General features: G+C 42.3%; 1 protein-coding gene across 1 annotated transcript in view; it reads left to right on the top strand.

The window, feature by feature from the left end:
• ANKRD6 (ankyrin repeat domain 6) overlaps positions 1-15,117 on the top strand; it is a gene marked incomplete at its 5' end in the record, with an annotated part of 42,117 nt that extends 27,000 nt beyond the window's left edge. The window contains 9 exons of the mRNA XM_015407099.1: positions 814-912; positions 1,127-1,204; positions 2,849-2,953; positions 3,206-3,343; positions 4,418-4,594; positions 7,377-7,529; positions 9,495-9,608; positions 11,651-11,978; positions 14,521-15,117. Of these exons, the coding sequence (XP_015262585.1) occupies positions 814-912; positions 1,127-1,204; positions 2,849-2,953; positions 3,206-3,343; positions 4,418-4,594; positions 7,377-7,529; positions 9,495-9,608; positions 11,651-11,978; positions 14,521-15,083 (1,755 nt within the window). The remainder of the gene's footprint in view (positions 1-813; positions 913-1,126; positions 1,205-2,848; positions 2,954-3,205; positions 3,344-4,417; positions 4,595-7,376; positions 7,530-9,494; positions 9,609-11,650; positions 11,979-14,520) is intronic.
• Between the last annotated feature and the right edge of the window lie 4,126 nt (positions 15,118-19,243).

Below are 19,243 nucleotides of genomic sequence, written 5' to 3' on the forward strand. Positions count from 1 at the left end.
TTGAGGAATGGCTGATATGTTCCATCATGGTATTAAAAATTTAGGCTGCTCTTGGTGATCTCTTTCTTTTGAGCAGCTCTGATTGAAGCTCATTTGTTATGAACTCAATAGAAATATATTGCTTGTGTTCAGCATTCCATTGAACATTGGGTGAAGCTAGATTTTTGACGCTTGTACAAAAAAGTAGCTGTTGCCTCCATTGAATCTATTTTGAATATTTTATTCCATCTGATTCATACTGCATAACAGTTAGGAAAGTTATATAGTCTTGCAGATATGATTTCTGATGGATATAATGCAGTTCTGGTAGCACAGATCATTATCCTGAATACATTTGCTGTCAAATTTTCTTTTCAGTGGGTGAAAAAAATGACCAGACACTGGATGTGCAAGCTTTTTTTTTATGCCAAATAGCTGAAGATTTAAGATTGGAGGTGTGCATCCCCTTGAAATCCAAAGACCACATGGATTTAGATGTACATTCTGATGTTCATGCAATTGAAAGCAAAAGACAGTACCCACGTTCAGATTTACATTTTGATGTATATCCCATTTACACCAGCTGTTCCTGAAAGCAATATCCTTGGGCCTTTGGTCAGAAAAGCAGAAAACACCACAGGAATAAATTGACAGGCTGCACACATACGTACTGATACCATAAAAACTAAAACTCAGGAGGGAGAACCTGCCTGCCTAATGCATCCCAAATATGGAAATATGACATGCATCTACATTTTCCACCTGCATGACACAGGATGTTCTGTATGTGAAAATCTTAAAGTGCAAGTTGCATCTTGGTTTTGTGACTTACAGGCCGGTGATACAGCCCTTCATGTAGCTGCTGCACTAAATCACAAAAAGGTGGTCAAACTCTTGTTGGAAGCAGGAGCTGATGGGACAATTGTTAACAACGTAAGCATTTAACATTTTTCCTCACCATTTGTAGTTATTTTTTAATTAAATGATGGTTGAAAAGACTGAAATGATGCTTTGACCCCCCCCCCGCAAGCATCTAAGACCATGTACTTATGGCATGTACGTAAAAGCAAAAGTAAAAGTCTTAAATGTGCAGTGACATTTTTAATGTCTTTTGAAGAGAGTATCATGTAGTCTTCCCCGTTAACAGGCTGGTCTGACCCCACTAGAGGCTGCCAGAGAACACAACAACCCTGAGGTTGCCCTTCTGCTCACCAAGGCTCCACAGGTACATCACAAATATAGTTCATTAATGTCTCATTTCAGAAGCTTTGTTTTACAGAAATACCCTATATTTGTCCCTCACACATACGTTAAATTGATGGTGTGGTATTGTCCATGATAGGCTTGTTGATAACTCAGTTTAAGATGCTTCGTTCTTTCTTTGAAGGCAGTTGTACTCAGTCAGTCAGGCAGTCAGTCAGGCAGGCATTTATTACGGCAACAAGCCATAGAACACACATGCTTAAATATAACATTCATAACATTCATATAATTGAATTTAGGACAGTAAAATAAAACTCTATAAAAATACAGTTGAGCGTAATAAAGTAAAAGAAGAACATAAAACAGAGACTATTAGGCAACTATTATTATATATTTGATCGTGTATTTCGGATGCAGTAGCATGCTACCCAAAGTTTTGCCACAGTTTCGGTAATTGTCCGGTTCCCATCAATTAACAATCGGTTACATTGCTCAGCACCTGATTGTCCCACCATATCTGCTATAAAAGGAGTAATATATTTGTCACGGATGTTGTTATACCAGTTACATCTGAGCATCATGTGCTCAATAGTTTCTGTCTCTCCTGAGCCACATCGACAAAGTCTATATTCAGTGGGGATCCTTTTGAATCTGCCCTCAAGCATCGCGGAGGGGAAAGCCTCACATCTGGCTAATGTGAAGGTTTTCCCACACTTGTGAGTATCAAGCTGTGATAAATAGGACATGGGTTGCAAGCGATATTTGACAGAATCTGGGGCTCTAAACTTAGGACATCTACCGAGATCTGTCTGTCTCTCCATGTCCATCATTCTCTGTTTTAGGGCTGATCTTGCTACATCCCAATGCATACCCAAAATCGCTTGGTGGGAAAAACCAAGCTCATATAATTTATTATGAACTGCTCTCAGCCATTTGGAGTGAAAGTTGTCTGAGAGTAACAAGTGGGTTAGTCCCTGAGGATGGAAATTTAGTTTAAGCCAATACTGGAGTGAAGCTAAGGTAATTTTGGCTTCCACTGATATAGCACCTGTCTCTAGACGGATCAGTGTATTCGATACACACCTTGGGACCTGAAGAACTGCTCTGAGAAATTTGAACTCGCTCTAAGGGGGTAAAATTAGAGGAAGGAGGCCCAATAAAAGTGCCATAGAGCACCTGTCCAACTGCCTTTGCTTGAAAGAGTTTTTGGGCAGCTGGCACATAATAAGTCCCTTTGGTGCGATAGAACTTAAGAATAGCATTGGCTGTTCTTTCACCTTGGGAGGCAACATACTGTATGTGGGCTTTCCTAGCCCCATTTGATTGAAGGACCATACCTAAGTATTTAAAGCAGGAAACCTGCTCTAATGAGTGCCCATTTACAGACCAGATTCTTTTCTTTTGTCTGGTCCCATGCAGTTGTACTCTATATGTATTAGAGTTAATATTTCTTTTTCAGAGGGGAATTTTAATTTATTTTTACTGAAGAAATCAGCCTGTATCTATCTCAAGTCTTCGGTAGTTTTTACTACAAGCTGGTTTGAGAATTCTGTTTTCTGTCTTAGGTAGAATTTTGCCTTTCTGTTGCTTCCCCCAGAAGAACTTTCCTTTCTGTAACAGGACTGGGATGACTAGATCATAATGGTGGAAATGTTCCCTTATGCAGGTTTCACGTTTTAATCGTGGAAGGAGTTTGAGGAAGAAGAGGGAAAGACTCAAAGAAGAAAGGCGAGCTCAGTCAGTACCAAGAGATGAAGTGGTTCAGAGCAAGGTAAAGCCAAGTTTTGCCCAGTTTCACTTAGAAGGCAAGGAATGTAGCATCATTTCAGCAAAGCCCTCTTGAAACTGTTTGAATCTGCTGTGGGAAATTGACCTTTTGAGTCACTGTGCAGGAGAAACCTGAACAAAATATTACTACTGGAGAATATTGTAGTCGGCCATGCTCTTGAACATAAGAAGCTATCTGAGAGCAAAGTTCTGAATCCATTTCATCTCTGGTCATGGGTGTTTTATATTGAAACAGGCCAGTGCCTCAGCTGGAGATGACACTCACAGCAGTTACCAGGTCCCTCAAGGGATATGTGACTTGAAAGATGAAGCCCAGCTGCCTTTGTCAGAGCTCAAAGGGACGAAGAATAAAAAGAAGAAACTGAGAGAAAAGGTAACAGTAAAGTGACAGAGGAGACAGTTTTTACAACACCCAGTTCTTTCCTTCTTCTTCCATCAAGGGTAGGTTTGTCACCTTTGCCTGCTGTTGTTGGCTCCAGTGAGAGACATGGAGTCCCAGTAAACATTCATGAGGATCAGTTCAAGAAAGGACTGGATCTTCGACCTGTTCTCTGTGCTTCACACCCATGGGATCTAGTGTGCACGCGCTGGATCGATCGGCATTGTAGCAAGCTCTTTAACGGATTTTCGTGCCCAGTCCCTCAGGCATGTGCAGGAACCCCACCGCGCATGCCCAGAGGTGTGGGCGCGGACATCCCTCCAGTTCCTTTCTTACCACCGCGTTGGAAAGGCCTTTTTCTTTGTCGGTCTGATTGATTCGCATATTTTGGCTTTTTGCCTCACGGCTCTTTGGATTTTTTCCTCAGTTTCTCCCATGGGTGTGAAGCAAAGAGACCACGTCGAAGATAAACAGGTTGCTTACCTGTAACTGATGATCTTCGAGTGGTCATCTGTGCATTCACACCACCCGCCCTCCTTCCCCGCTGCTGTCAGCTTCTACATTTTCAATAGGGGTTGATTTGCGGCGGTTCGAAGGAACTGGCGGGATGTCGGTGCCCACCCCCTGGGCATGCACGGTGGGGTTCCTGCGCATGCCCGAGGGACTGGGTGCGAAAATCCATTAAAGAGCTTGCTACAATGCCGATCGATCCAGCGCATGCGCACTAGATCCCATGGGTGTGAATGCACAGATGACCACTCGAAGATCATCAGTTACAGGTAAGCAACCTGTTTTTTTATATGCATCAAAGTCAGTATAAACAACACGGGCTTACAAGACCAGTTGGTTTTGGTCTTGTAAATGTCTTGGCTCAGGTTTCAGTCACAGCTTGCCACATTCTGGTTCAAATCACCATTCAAATAATTTTTTGAGGATGTGATGGGTTGCATGATAGAAGTAAAAAGCCAGCATTTTAACTTAATTTGATGCAAATATATCTAGTTGTGAAGTATGTGGACTTTTCTCATAGACTTTAAAAATATAATTATATCTTGTTATGGACTACAGGTTTCAGCCCACTCAGATCCCACATCACCAGCTGACCAGCAGATGCCTCCTGGCCCACAGCAGAATTTACCCAAACGCAGAAGTAAACACCGTTGTGCATCGCCCCCACCACCACATGAATTCAGAGCCTACCAGTTATATACACTCTACCGTGGAAAGAATGGGAAGATCATGCAGGTAACTGACCAGGTTCCCACTGGAGCAACAGGAATATCTTTTGGGGAAATAAACCTGGAAGTGATCCATAACGCACCCTTCATTATTTTGAAGAAGATAGGCCTTCACTCTATAGACTTGTGCCATCATGGTTAAACAGTTCTGGATTCCTGAATTGTTTCTAATTGCACACTCAGTGGAAACTGCTTAGGAATGATTAAAAATTGCTAGTACAGTTGGTAGTTGGTAGTAATAAAGATTCCTATTAAAACAAAAAGGTCCATGTAAACTAGATTATTTATTAACCATTGTGAATTGTACTTCTGATATCTCTACACCAGAGGTGTTGAACTCATTTGTTACAAGGGCCAGATCTGACATAAATATCACTTTTTCCAATATTCAGTTTACTGGAAGCAGTTAAAATGCCATCAACACCAACGAACCATGCATATTACATCTCGTTTTGTGTATAACTTTATCAAAGTGGGTAGCGTTGAAATACCTATATAATATTAATTCATGTGGCAAGCACACTAGCCATATCTCATAGTCACATTCATCAAATCCATTTGCATAAATATCACTTTGTCAGGCCGGGCCATGTGTGCTATAAAATGTAACACAAGGTACCGGAGATATAAACTTTATAAAGATGATTTCAGATGCCAGATGGCAATAGCAGGTGTGATTGGATTACATGTGCTATACAGAGGGGTGGAGATATCACCATTGGTATGATATACAGAGGTGGGGAGGTAATGGGACAGGAAACCTAGGTCTCAATTTGGTACAGGAAGATTCAGTCCAGGAAGTTGCAAAGAATAAATGGAAATAAGTCTGAAGAAGTGAGCAGTGACTCACAAAAGCATATACCCTACTACAATTTTGTTAGTCTTTAAAGGTGCTACTGGACTTCTACTCTTTCTACCACTATTAGAAACCACTACATTCTAAAACCAGTGGGAGAACTTTTTAACCTTCTAGGGCATTTAGTTGCTGACCTAAGAGTAGCAGTTCTCTGACAAAGGAATTTCAAAGGGAGATTAGCAAGAGAGACTGCTGAATTGCAACTGATCATGAAGCTCAAGACAATGCAAACTCCTGGACTGAATTGAGACCTAGGTTTCTTCTCTAATTACCAATGCCTGCTCTTGTTTTTTGGCATCTGAAATCACTTCACTCTCCAAGATATAAGGACAGATGGACTCACATTCCAGCTGTATCTGAGGAAATGAGCAGTGATTCATGAAAGCTCATGCCCTGTCACAAATTTTGTTAGTCATTAAGGTGCTGCTGTACTCTTTCTCCCTTTCACTAATAAGGAATGCAAGCTGTGCTGTTAGGTTCGTCCCCATCTGTTAGAAATGGAAAGGGGGATCTCTCCAAGTGCCATGGGATGGTCTCTCTCTCTGTGTCTCTGTGTCTCTCTCATACCTGGCATAAAATGGTTTTTGGTCTTAAACACAGGACTCTCCCCCCCCCCCCCCTGCAAAAAAGGTTTTTGGCTCAACAAAAAAACACAGGATTCTTCCCCCCCCCCCATACCTGGAAAAAAACGTTTTTGCATCTAAATACAGGACTCTTCCCCCCCATACCTGGAATAAAATGTTTTTGGGTCTAAACACAGGACTCACTCGCTCTCTTTTTCTGGCTGGCTGGCTGGCTGGCTCCCTCCCTAGTCTTCTGAAAAGTCCCATGAGATGCCATTTTTTCACCTCTCTGTGTCTCTCTTTCTCCCCCTCCCTCCCCAGAGGGGGAGGGGGAGGAGCCCTCAGCCAATGGGGGGAAGGCTTTCTTTCTCTCCTCTTGAAGCAGGAAATAGGAGAGACTGAGGAAAAGGAGCTGCGACGTTACAAACTGGAACCAGGAAGCAGCACAGAGTCAGCTGTTCTTGGGCGGGATTGCAGCCCTGCATGGGCCGGATGCGGCCCGCAGCCCATATCTTTGACACCCCTGCCTTAAGCCCTCTGCTCAACACAAACCTGTTTGGTTGGATTTAATTTTATAAAAATTATATATTATTACATGCATTAGAATGGTCATTTTTATATTTATGTTATTATACAAATATAAGCATGTTCTTTTCCTCAAATTAAAAAAGTTATCTTATTTCTGAGGGGGAGGCCTTGTCCTGGGTATTGCACATTTTTTGTTTTGTCATTATGAAGAGGTCAATACAATTTCTTCAAGGAAATTTCTAGCATCTACCTTGGAACATATTGATATATTTCTAATAGAAAGATATTCTTTTGCGGGATAAAGAGAGTCTTTGTTCTAAAGAGCTTATATTCCCAATGAGTGTAATGAATAATATTAATACTTTTTGGTTTAGGTTTCTATTTAACATAAGACTGATGAGCTAGAGAAGTTTCAGTGGTACTGCTTTAATGCGATTTCACAGAATACAGGCCATAACTGTGAATCCATTAAATGTGAAGTGGTCCCACCTCCAGTGTAAACTCACAGCAGCACAAATACTTTTGAAATATTGGCTGCAACCTTGACTCTTCAAAGCACTTAACATTTTTGTCACTCTAATGAAATAGAAATGCAAAGGATGGGCTCTCAGCTTGTAGCCCTAGGTTGACCTACTTATTTTCAGATCCTACTATATATAGTCTACCTGTCTGTTGTCATCATCTTGATTATTTTCTTCCTGTATTCCCAAGGGATTATCGAAGGGAACAATAGACATTTTGCTGTGGTTACCTTTGTTGTACTCTTAGCCAGCTGAACTTGTAAAGATATATTTTTTTCCAGCACAGAAGGGTGGGTTGTCACAGTTGTTATTTCTTCACAGGCACCAATAAATGGATGCCGTTGTGAGCCACTGATAAATAAAGTAGAGAATCAGCTTGCAGCAGCTGTGGAAGAAATAAAAGCTGAGTTTGTGACTGTACAGGATAAGATGAATAGCAAACTAGGACAGATGGAAAACAAAACGCAGCATCAGGTAAATCAGCATCCCAAAGACAAGGTATTTCTGTAAATGTCTGGAACATCCCACTTTCAGAGTGAGGGCTGGTCTGCTTGTTATAACTATTATGTGGAAGCTGCTGGAAGCATCTGTAGATATTTGAAGGGGTTTGAAGCAGCATTGCAGTGGTAAATTCTGTCTTATACTATGTTCATTGGGACATATATATGGAGCCTAGACATGTAAGACTGACTCCGCTTGATCAGGAACCCACTGTGTTCCATATTTAAATAGGCCGGGTGGAGGGGGGCAATCTTGCCACTGTGAGCCTGAGGTTCATTCATATGTCATTCTATCTCCTTAGAATGGGTGTAAAGGGTTATAGGTAAGGTTGCCAGGTCCTCTCGTCCTTCTGGTGGGGGTATTTGGGGGGCGTTCCAGGGGTGGGGGTGGATGCCCCAAGCCCTGCCCCCCAAAGCTCACAGCCACCCTTCCCTCCCCAACTGCAGCAATTTAAAGGGCTTCAGCTGATCAGTGGGGAGACCCTTTAATAGGTCTTTTTACTAGACGGGTAGGGGCCGTGGCATGCATTGGGGCTAATTTCTAAGCGATGATTTGCCGCTTGGGATTCAGGCCCATGCCAGCCCCAGCCCCCCCGCGAGCTCCAGGGGCAGGGGTGGATTGGAGCCCCCAGAAGCAGGGGAAACCCTGCCTGAACCTGGGGGCTGGCAACCCTAGCTATAGGCCCTATGTGGCTATTCCGTGGATTGCCCCTGAAGCTTGTACAATTTAGGCACTGTTGGGAGACGTTTTTTGACAGGTGGTTAGTAGCATGAAAGCTCTTCACAGTACAGTGTTCCAATATGGAGGCCATTCCATGCCAGCATCTCCATGGTGAACATAATGTGTATCATGGGTCTTACATCACTTCTCTCGTTTACATCTTAATCTGTCAAGGTTTGTTGTTGCAGTGTAGGCCTTGGAAAGAAAATAATGATGCCTTCTAAAGCATAGAAGTCTTCTTTGACTGAAAGCAAATTGATAACTTGTTCACTGTTTCTCCCACTAGCTATATGCCAGCTGGGAAATGAAATGATTGAAGTACATTACATTTTTAGAATAGTTTTCCCCCCACCACAATTGTGATGTTTAAGAAATATTCCTGTTTAGATCTAGTTTTATCATTAGTAAAGTAAGTTGAAATAAAAGAGCTGGCAACTGGGAGAGATTCACTAAGTAATGAGATGTGATTTATTTATTTATTATTTGTCTATTTAATAAATTAGATTTGCCAGGCAACCCTTTCCTACAAGCAGGGCTCAGGACAACAACAAAATAGTATAAAATAAATTATTTAAGTTAAAACCAGCATTAAACTACATAAAACAGATCGGTAAATAAAACCATATACATTCCAAGATGGCAAGAAAAAATTCAGCTCCCCAGCCCCCTAGGGGGGAGGGGCTATGAGGGATTGGGAAAGTATATGAGAGTGCCAGGTGCCCTAGTGTCCTGTTGCTGTCCTCAACTGAATGTCTGGCGGAACATCTCTGCCTTGCATGCCCTGCAGAAAGGTAGTAACTCTCCCGTAGGGCGTGGAATGTTCTCCAGCAGAGGGTTCCACCAGGTAGGGGGCAGGGCCAAAAAAGTCCTGGCCTTGATTGAGGACAGTCGGATCTCTTTTGGGCCGGGGACCACCAGGGAGTTCTTATTCCCTGAGCTGGGGCATATTGGGAAAGGCAGTCCTGAAGGTATGTAGGTCTCTGACCGCTAAGGGCCTTAAAGGTCAAACCCAAAACCTTGAACTTGATCTGGTGCTCCACTGGTGAGCCAGTGGAGCTCACACAGCACAGGTTCCATGTCTGCTGTCCAAGGGATCCCAGTAAGGACCCGTGTGGCTGCGTTCTGGATCAGTTGGAGCTTCCAGGTCAGGTACAAGGTGATGATGAGTCAATGTATGCATTGGTGCTACTTCTGCTGAAGTGTTCTGTTCTACCACAGCTCCGTGTTTTAGACAAATTGATGGCAGAGAGACTGTCAGCAGAACGGACAGAGTGCCTCCATCGCCTTCAGCAGCATGCTGAATTGGAAAGAAATGAAGGGGAGACACGGCAGGTAGGTTAACAAATAAATATTTAATGTAGTGAGGGATATCTACTGTACCCGAAAGATTCACGGATTCATTGTAAAAGGTTTTTGTGAGATAGGGCCCAGTTTGTCAGGTGTATGAAGTCTTGGTCTCATATACACACATATACATGCAGATCGTAGGGCTCAAAGGTGATGAGATGCAAGATGATACTTTGTGATATTTCTGTGCAAAAACTCGGATCTGTACAAGGTAAGTACAAGTTAAGCACAATGATCATCAGTGACAGTAGTAACTGGTAGTGATATACTTTTTGCTGGGGTAATTTCAGGTTCATTTCCATCAGACATTGGCTATAGCAGAAAGAACAAAGTGGAAACACAGATACAACCAACAGAAGAAGAGGAATGGTCTAACTTTTATCCTGACATAACAAAACACAGGGTTTTCACAATTCTAAAGCAAAGGCTCCTGATTTTGTTATTGTTTTTTTCTTATACCTATTAACCAATATTGACTGTAGGAGTAATGTAGAAGTCTAGTGGGATTTTACTCCTCAGGTGAGGTTTAGCAGAGGGAAATGATGGTGTACAATAAAAAGTTCTATAAAATTTACTGTTCATCATAAATCTAGACCCTTAAAAACACCCCAACTTAGCTTTTTGTATGGTTCAATTTGAGGTCAGTGCTCCAAGAAACACATATCTATAATTAGTTTGGCACAAGTTTTCCTAGATCTTTTAGTTCATAGAGTTGTGCGGCCCAATGCACTTTTCCAGGAGTGATTTCTGATTTCATGCACCAAGGCAAAAATATCCAGAGGGTTTCTAAGGAAAGGATAAACAATGATTTCTAATGAAGATAAGGTTTCTTCTGCCTGCCAAATACATTAGTTCAGAATGTACTTGCTGAACAGAACGAATTTTTCTTCTAGGCTGTTTTACTTTGATGTTCTAGAAGATAAGAGAACCATCTTCTTGAGCCAAAAGTTGGGGGCATTATCCAGTCTTTCTTCACATAGGAAGAACACTTTTAATATGGTGACCTAATGTTTTTCGTTAGAATGGAATTTTAGTTACAGTATCAGAAATAATATTTTGCCTTTGTTTACTACTTTGGTTGCCACTGCTCATCCACTCCTGGCTACTATCACACAGTGTTTGCATAGATTAATTCATTGTCTTCCTTTGGATAGCTATGGAAACGAAAGAAGTCTGCTGAGCAGATCCAATATAACCTGGAATGAGCTGATCACTATTCAAGTATCAGTTACTCATGTGTAGATATATCTGTTCTGGGCATCCTCTTGTCTTGCTTAAGAGAAGATAAGGTTTTTTAGCATTATTTGGTTTTTTTAAAAAAAATAACACTCTCAGCATCATAATTCCTTATTTAAGACTTTCAGATCCAAAGGCCAGTTCCCTTCTGAGTAGCCATCAGGTAAATTAGCAGATAACCCATTTTCAGTCACAGGGTGGGTAGATTCTAAAACATTAGTTTCTTTCAATCTTGAGAGAGATGTATATCAAGACATTTCACAGATGCTCTCTGGTAAGCACTGTGGTTTGAGACCTAAAAATCAAAACTGAGGATTAATGAACAGATGTTCAAAATGAAAACAAAGTCCCAATTAACCTAGGAGCAGACAATTTTTATGTACAGAATGGAGCAGTAATAGAACTGCAGCTGTAACACACCTCTCTTTGTTTGGTCCAGTAAGCACTAAATTTTAAATGGATTTTAAGTCGTGCTGCACCAGCACTTATACTCTGATTGCTGAATCTGCTGTGGCTCAGGAACATGGTAACAAATCACAGTGTTCCTACAGTGCTTCAGGCAAAGGTGCCATTACCTTCGTGGCTTTTTATATTACAAGCAAAATATGAAATAAGCCAAGGCTGTAATTCTGAGCAACCATACTAGGAAGTAAGTCCTATTGAACTTGGTGAGATTTACTTCCAAATAAATAAGTTTGGATGGGACTGGAAAAACATGGCCCTTGAGCAGCTGGGAATTGAGAAAGATGGCAGTTGTTGTACCTTGACATCCATGTGGGTTTTTCTTGCAGGTTTCATTGGTGGGCGATTTGAAAGCATGGTGCATGTTAAAAATTCAGAATCTGGAACTGAAGCTTTCTGGAGATTCTAGATCTTCAAGACCAAAATCAATGCAGTCCACGTGCGAGTCTCTCACTGAGACCCTGGATACAGAAAATCTTCATAGTACGAAGGACTGTAAAACAAGCCAGACTCCACTGCAGTCAGATGGGTCACACCAGCATTCTTGCATTGCTCTTCAGAATAGTCTCTCAGAAGATACTAGTAGGAGTCAACTGCAAACAACAGAACAAAGCTTTGGGAAGCAATATTTTGTAGTTCAACAAGCCAACACATCAGGTATTTCCATGTGAGCAATTTTCCAGAGTGACTGGTGTGTTCGTTGGTTGTAGCAAAAAGAACATGTATGTACTCAACTCTCAACAACACTCTTTGGATAGAGGATTTGTTTATTGAGATATGAAGCCATGACAGATACAAGCCAACTTATGTCAGAACTAACAATTATTGGCACCAACCCCAATATTATACCTACTTCGAACTGCCCCCCATTGCCCCGTCCAGTCATACCAGTCATTCGTCCCACCAAGCTGTTGCCTGCCCATCCCCCCTCCCACCTGTGAACTCACACTACTTTATCTATGACAGTACCCCTGGCGGTAAAGGCTTTAAGGACACATTTTTCTTTCCTTCCCAGAAGGCTCCTAAGGAAAACGTTACAGGCATCTAGCAAAGCACATTCCCACACATTCCCTTGACACATTCCCTCCCCTCCCCCGATCAGCCAATGCATCCCTGAACCAAGAGAACAAAGAATATCACGGCAAACGAAACTCTGAGTTTGACATACTGCCCCCTCCAAGCCCCCCCCCCGCTTCTGGGGAAAGTGCCGATGGAAAGCGCACACCATCTTTGGAGCCCTGACGTGTTCCTCCTGCGCCCACTCGTTATGGCTGGGGTCAAAATCGCTCCACTTGATCAAATAGAGGTGGCCATGTTTTAGTTTAGAGTCCAAGATTTCTTCTGGATATAAGCTTTCGTGTGCATGGCTTTAAAGGTGCCATTGGACTCAGAATTTGTCCTGTTGCTTCAGATCAATACCTGAACGTGGAAGTTCATCAACTAGGGTAGCCAGCAGGACTTTAACAGGGGGTAGACTAGCTTTGACTCTGCTAACTCCCAAACATCTTTTCTAAGTGTAAAGTTAAGCCCCCCCAATGCTCAAAAAGTAGTTATTTTGTAAAAGTCTAATTGCTCTTTTTGAACTGTCATTTCCTAAGTGTCCCTGCTCCTTAGATCCCTAATCCTGTTGGAGCATACAGCTGTGAATAAATTGTGATAATGCTTTCATCACAGTAACTTTCTCTGAGGACAGAAGAATCAGGATATTTGAGGGTATATATTTAGTGTAATGAATAAGCCAAATAGATTCAGGTGTGTTGGTCTGAAGCAGTGGCACCTTTAAGACCAACAAAGTTTAATTCAAGGTATAAATTTTCATGTGCAAGCACACTTCTTTACACTTCTTCGGAATAAGCCAAATGTAATACCAAAAGGTGCTGTAGAAAGCTGAATGTAAAATGCCAATTTACAGTTAAAAATATGATGTAAAATTCCCAATGTAGATTGAAAATCTTCTGAGGGCAGGGGAGAGGGGATTTTTAAAATGGACAGACAAAACTTCTTCAGACACAGTTCCCTTGTTTCACCAGGAAGTTATATGTGTCTGTTAAAAAAATTCCCAAGGAAAAATTTCAAAGTGCACTGGGAACTTAATACCAGATTTTTAACTGTAAAGGGGAATTTTAATATTTATTTATTTATCTTTAGATTTGTATCCCGCCCTACCCCGAAGGCTCATGGCGGCTAACAAGGGCACAAAGTGCCAAGATTAAAACAATAAAAGCACATAATATAAAACAGTAAAATACATTAACAAAATCACAGTGCTCCATTTGGGGGTAGATCTTAAACCCAACCTTCAATGACACCCTTTGGCTTTGACTTTTACTCCTTCCCTGGTGTTGTGTGTATCTTGCTCCCTTGTTTACGGCATTGCATATAAACTGCTCCTGTTTAACTTCTCCCTCCCAAATCAGTACTCTTCGGTTGCCATGAAAAGCTTAAAAGGAACTATCATTCAAATTGCCAGTGACTCACTAAAATTATCACGCTCTTCTAGATGCCCTGCAGTACCTTTGGAGCAGGAGGTAGCTCTGTGAAGTAACCAGTGCTTCCAGTAGTGGCTTAGTGTCCCTGAAATTAATAGAATTTTGAGAGGATGATTAGGTACATATTACAGCCATCTGCCCACTGGTTCTTTCATTTTAACATAGTTAAAGGAAAATGACCTGAATGGGAAAGTTACAAGGAACTAGGATTGTTAAAGTGATTGTAGCTGTCATTAGTGTTTTTAGTGGCAGAGCTTTTATTGTGTATATCACATTAGGACTGTCCAAATTGGCCCACTCTAAGAAACTTGCAGTCTCCTTTCTGGGTAAGTCCAGCTGTGTTGGTCTACTGAAGACCCAGATCTCAACCTGCCATTTGCGAATGCCTGCTGTACATAGTGTAGGTGGGACATTCTGGGCTCGCTCTCACATATATGTGTCTTATTTGGGTTTTGAATGATTGATCACTGTATGTTTGATAATGGACAGCTGAGTTACCAGTTTTGTTCTGTTATAAAGTACAGCATCTGAGGTGACACAAAAGCTCTAGCTCTGATTAGATGCAGGTCTTCATTTGATGGTTGCAATCATTTAGGGATCAGTTTGCATCTGTAAAGCAGCCCTGTGTCCTTCCTTAAGGAGGGTATCTGCTTTTTCTTAGTGCTGTGCCTTAAGACAATACTCACTGAACTTTCACCCCTTATTTAAAGGAACAGAGCACCAGGTAGTCATTGCTGGCCCTGCTCCTTCAACAGTATCTCCTCCAGTCGTGAGGCCTAAGGACAAAGCAGGTTATGGCAGACTGCAACAGGAATTGCCACTGTCCCAGTACTCAGGTTCCAAATTACGGCACATTAAAGTCCAGACTGTTTCACAGGCCTCTGCTGAATGTACAAAGCCAGAGTCACAGAGTGGCTACTGTGTGGACAAAGGAACTCAAACAAAGAAATCAAGCAGAAGTGGTCAGTTGAAGCACAGGCCCCACCAACATACAGCAGCTCACCCTGTGCCGCACCAGCAACTGCTTGCTGTCCCTGAAGGAAACCAGCCCAGACCTCAACTTGGAAGCACTTCTCAGGCACTGGAAATTACACAGTATTTCTTTGAGGCTGTTTCGTGTCAGATGGAGAAGTGGTATGAAAGGAAGATTGAGGAAGCTCGGAAGCAAGCTGATCAGAAAGCCCAGGAGGATAAAACAGCCCTTAAAGAACACATTAAAAGTTTGGAAGAGGAACTTCGTAAGTTAAGGACTAAGGCGCAAAAGGAAAATTAGTCCATGATCATGAAAGACACATTGTATTTTCACAAACAGCAATTAAGCTAATTTTGGGAAGGGACAAGCTATACCACACTTGTGGGATTTGTGGCCTTTTTGGGTGGTGAGTTTGTTCATCCAGTAATTGAGAGTTATTGCAAAGGAATCTGTTCTCTCCTTCCTCAGTGTAGCACTTCTGTTGTGGGGATACTGCATTTTTCTCCTTACTGGAAAAAAAAACGATCCCTATACTATACCAGTAGTGATAATCATCCTGTAGAGAATGCAGTTGCAATTACCCATCAGTGCCAATGATATCCCATGGTGATGAGCCACACCAGCCCCTCTTCTTCCCCTCCCCAATATTTGTGTCAATTTGTGAAACTGTTTTATACATTAAAAGAAATATTTTGAAGCTGAGCGTTCTCTTGCTACTCCATTGAAACTCTTGTGTTCTTTTAAAAATAAACCAAGGCTACCTCTTCTTCCTGCATAGCTGTAAACTGCCATTTTATGAATCCCATGATCTCTTCTGCCCAGATTCAGCTATGGGCTACATGTGTGTATGGAAACCTCCTTTCATGCACATATCCCTAGCTCATTGGTTGGGTGATTACATTCATATGAAACTAGTCCTAACTATAAATTCCTGAAAGGTTAAAAGCATGTTCTAAAATCATGATGATAATTTGATGTCCCACAGGCTGAATCTGACCTCTGAAGTACTCTTATTGGACCCCTGGTATCCCTATCAAATTTTAATCGAAGTATGGTAACCAGTTTGCCACAATTTCATGAAAATTCCTTTTCATGTTATAAGATAGAGACATTCCATACATAAACATCACATCTTTCTTTTTTGGCTTACAGTATGTAAACTGTAAACATGCATGTTTGTAGGCCTGAGCACACATCTATATATATAAAATAAAGTCGCCTCACCATAAAATCAGCGCCCACGCCAAACCGCTGGACCTAGAGACACCAAATTCGGGGAGAGCACTCCTACCATGGCGTAGGTGCTCACTAAGAAGCGATTTTTAGAAATTCGACCCCTAAGTGGGTCAAAAGGGGTAAAATGTACTCCCCCCATTGATTCTTATGCAGCTGCCAGGCAGCTGCCTCCCTGCCCCCCCCACTCTCTGATTGCTCAGCTGCAGAGCTCAGTATTGAGATTTAAAAAAAAAAAGTACAGGGGACTGCAGAGAGCTAATGACAGTTGAGGAAATCAGGAGTGGCCAACTGCCTGTGAGCAGTGTTCCCTCTAAGATGAGTTAGTGTGAGCTAGCTCACAGTTTTTTAGCCACCTGCTCATGCATTTTTGTCTCCACTCAGGAAAGAGGGCTCCAGAGCAAACTAATTTATGCAGCCGCCAAATCGCTCGCTCACAACTTTAATGCCAGTAGCCCACCAAGTAGAATTTTTGCTCACAAGACTCCACAGCTTAGAGGGAGCATTGCCTGTGAGGTGAAACAAAGCTACTGGCTCAGACTCTCTGATGGCTTCCAACACACTCCCCCCACCTCCTACACCTAAAAGGTGGTTGTCTGTCAGGTGCAGCAGCAGTTGTAGGATGCTTAAAGCCACGAGGGAGTCCGCCCCAGCAATAACACCTTAGTGATCCTGCCGGCCCTGCCTCCACAGTGGCTTCTAATACTCTTCCCCCCTTCCTGTCCTACATTGGGCAGGCAGCTGCTAGTCAGGTGTAGGAGAGGAGGTGGGATGCTTACAGCCGCAAGGGAGGTTTGCTCAGCAGGATTGCCTTAGCCCTGCTGATGGCCCAGCCTCCCTCATGCCTTTAAATACAATCCCCCCAACACCAGACAGGCCAGTGTCTGTCAGGTATAGGAGCAGGGCCAGGGTATGAATGTTTATGGGGAGATAGTAAAGGACATTTCTAGGAGCCATTTCAATGCATGCCTCCTTCATGAACCTGAAGAAATGTTCACCACATCACCAGTCCCCCACACCAACTCCCCCTCACACCTCTCACCTCTTACTGCCCCCAAGAAAGCTCCTGGCAAACGTCGAACCAGATACACCAACGCTACGAGGAGGAGGCAACTTAGGAATGCGGCAAAGACATCTGCACATAGTTCTCTTGCAATGCACTGAGCTGCATAGGCCAAGTACCAGCAAGATCACCCTGAGGTGCTCCATATGAGCAAAACAATCCAGGAACACAAGTGGAGAGGCCATCACTTTCGTGGAAGGTAGCAGGAGTTGACTTAACAGACGACTGCTTCTTAAATGGACAGTTCTATGTGGCCTGCTCCAGAGTGAGCTCATCAAGCAGCCTGGTGATCCTAGCACCCGAGGGCAGAACCACCACTGTGGTCTTCAGACAGGTCCTTCAGTAGAGAGAGAAAAAGTACGTATGTCTCACTTCATTTCTTACACTACAATCTTCTCCATTAGAATTCCTATAACAAATGTCACATTTAAAATTTCACATCATCAGTATTATAACTGAATTTACAGAACTTAAATACTGTAGCAAAGCATAGGTACCAGGCTAGTGCTTAATAACTGTGAAGCACTTCTTGCTAGGCTATAGCTATTACTAAAAGGCCAGTTAGTGTGGCAGAATATACTTTCAGCCTATAGACCATTTTTGATAAATGAAATGGCTCTGGAGTAGACAGAAGATAGTCATGTCGTCCTGCAAGTCTTCTTCACTGTGTATGTACCATATGACACATCTTTTAGTATAGAACCTGTATTTTCCTATGTAGTTTGTCTTGATGGACCGAGGAAGCCCAGCTTTAAACATGTACTGCCATTCAGCCTTACCTTTGGTTTTTGTTGGGTTTTTTTTTGAAAAAAACTGCTACTAAATTTTGCTAAATTTTTAAAACTGTGACTGAATGTAGTAGCATGTAGTGTCCCATACACATTCTTTAAATATCTGATGGCTTCAGCTGCAAGTAATATATAATGTTCATTGGGCAAACACCATCGTTTTCTCCCAAAGTTAAATTCCCCAGTCCAGCTAAAGAGTGTGTATAAGCATGTTAACGTGTATCATTTGCTAAATTTGGAACTAACAGCATAAATTGGATATACATGAGTGGGGATGTCGTCTGTTTGCACTGTGTTGCTTGACTGAGAAGTACACTCTGATGTGCAGTTAACTGCACATTCACATCCATGTTCTTAAATATTCCTAGCTAAATTGGGCCCAAACTATATTGTCACTCAGAAGTGACAATTGGGCCCAAGAATAGATCTTCCACCTCACCCAGTGATATAAACCTCTTGAATCAAACCCTTGAAAAAGAGAGATAATTGTATATATGAAACGACATAAAAAGTCCCATGTTTTATAATCCAAATATTCTAGATTTTTTTATTCACCTAGAAACTGGTCTTTAGCTCCCATATCTTTATACATATAATTTAAATTATGTATCATTTGCTAAATTTGGAACTAACAGCATAAATTGGATATATATGAGTGGGGATGTCGTCTGTTTGTACCAAAAGCAATAGCTTTGTTTTCTTGAGTAACCCAACTGAAAAATTCTTAGATTTTGATAACTTGTGTTTTGTATGTGCTAATCGTGATTGATCATTTTAATTGCACCTTTTCATCTTTTGTATACAAAAAAATGTGCTGCAGAGTTAAACACACAGAGAAAGCAATCAAAGCTATAGCGATGCTTGTGCAATGGCGTTTTTTACAAATGACAGTGACGTCAGCTGAGACAGTACCCCATTCTATTGTGGTGATCGTCACACAACAGCATGTGCACAGCCCACTGCTATGCACTAGAATCTGTCCATCAAGCCAAGGAATATACAATACAGAAGTTGTGTCAAAAATCAATCTATATATCTAATTCCGAAGATGCCCCCTGTGTGCGGATACCTAAATCCACACATCGGGGGCACCTGGGGGAGAGATTTTTGTGCACACTTGGTACGGTCCCCAGGTGTGCACAAAAATCTTAAAACCTGAAAAAAATATCAGGGGGATACTTAAATCCCCCCAAAAGTAACAGCGCGTCCCCTGCGCCTGCACAGGGAACGCTCTGCGAACTCCCTCGCTGCCGCCGCTTGGGGGGGCGAAGAGAGCAGCGAGGCCTGAGCGGCAAGCCGCTCAGCCCTCACTTCGGAGGCGGCGGGGGGGAGAAGAGCAGCGAGGCCCGAGTGGCAAGCCGCTCAGCCCTCGCTTC

The sequence above is a fragment of the Gekko japonicus genome, unplaced genomic scaffold, assembly GCF_001447785.1.
Source record: "Gekko japonicus isolate JY-2015 unplaced genomic scaffold, Gekko_japonicus_V1.1 scaffold2866, whole genome shotgun sequence".
Classification (NCBI taxonomy): domain Eukaryota; kingdom Metazoa; phylum Chordata; class Lepidosauria; order Squamata; family Gekkonidae; genus Gekko; species Gekko japonicus.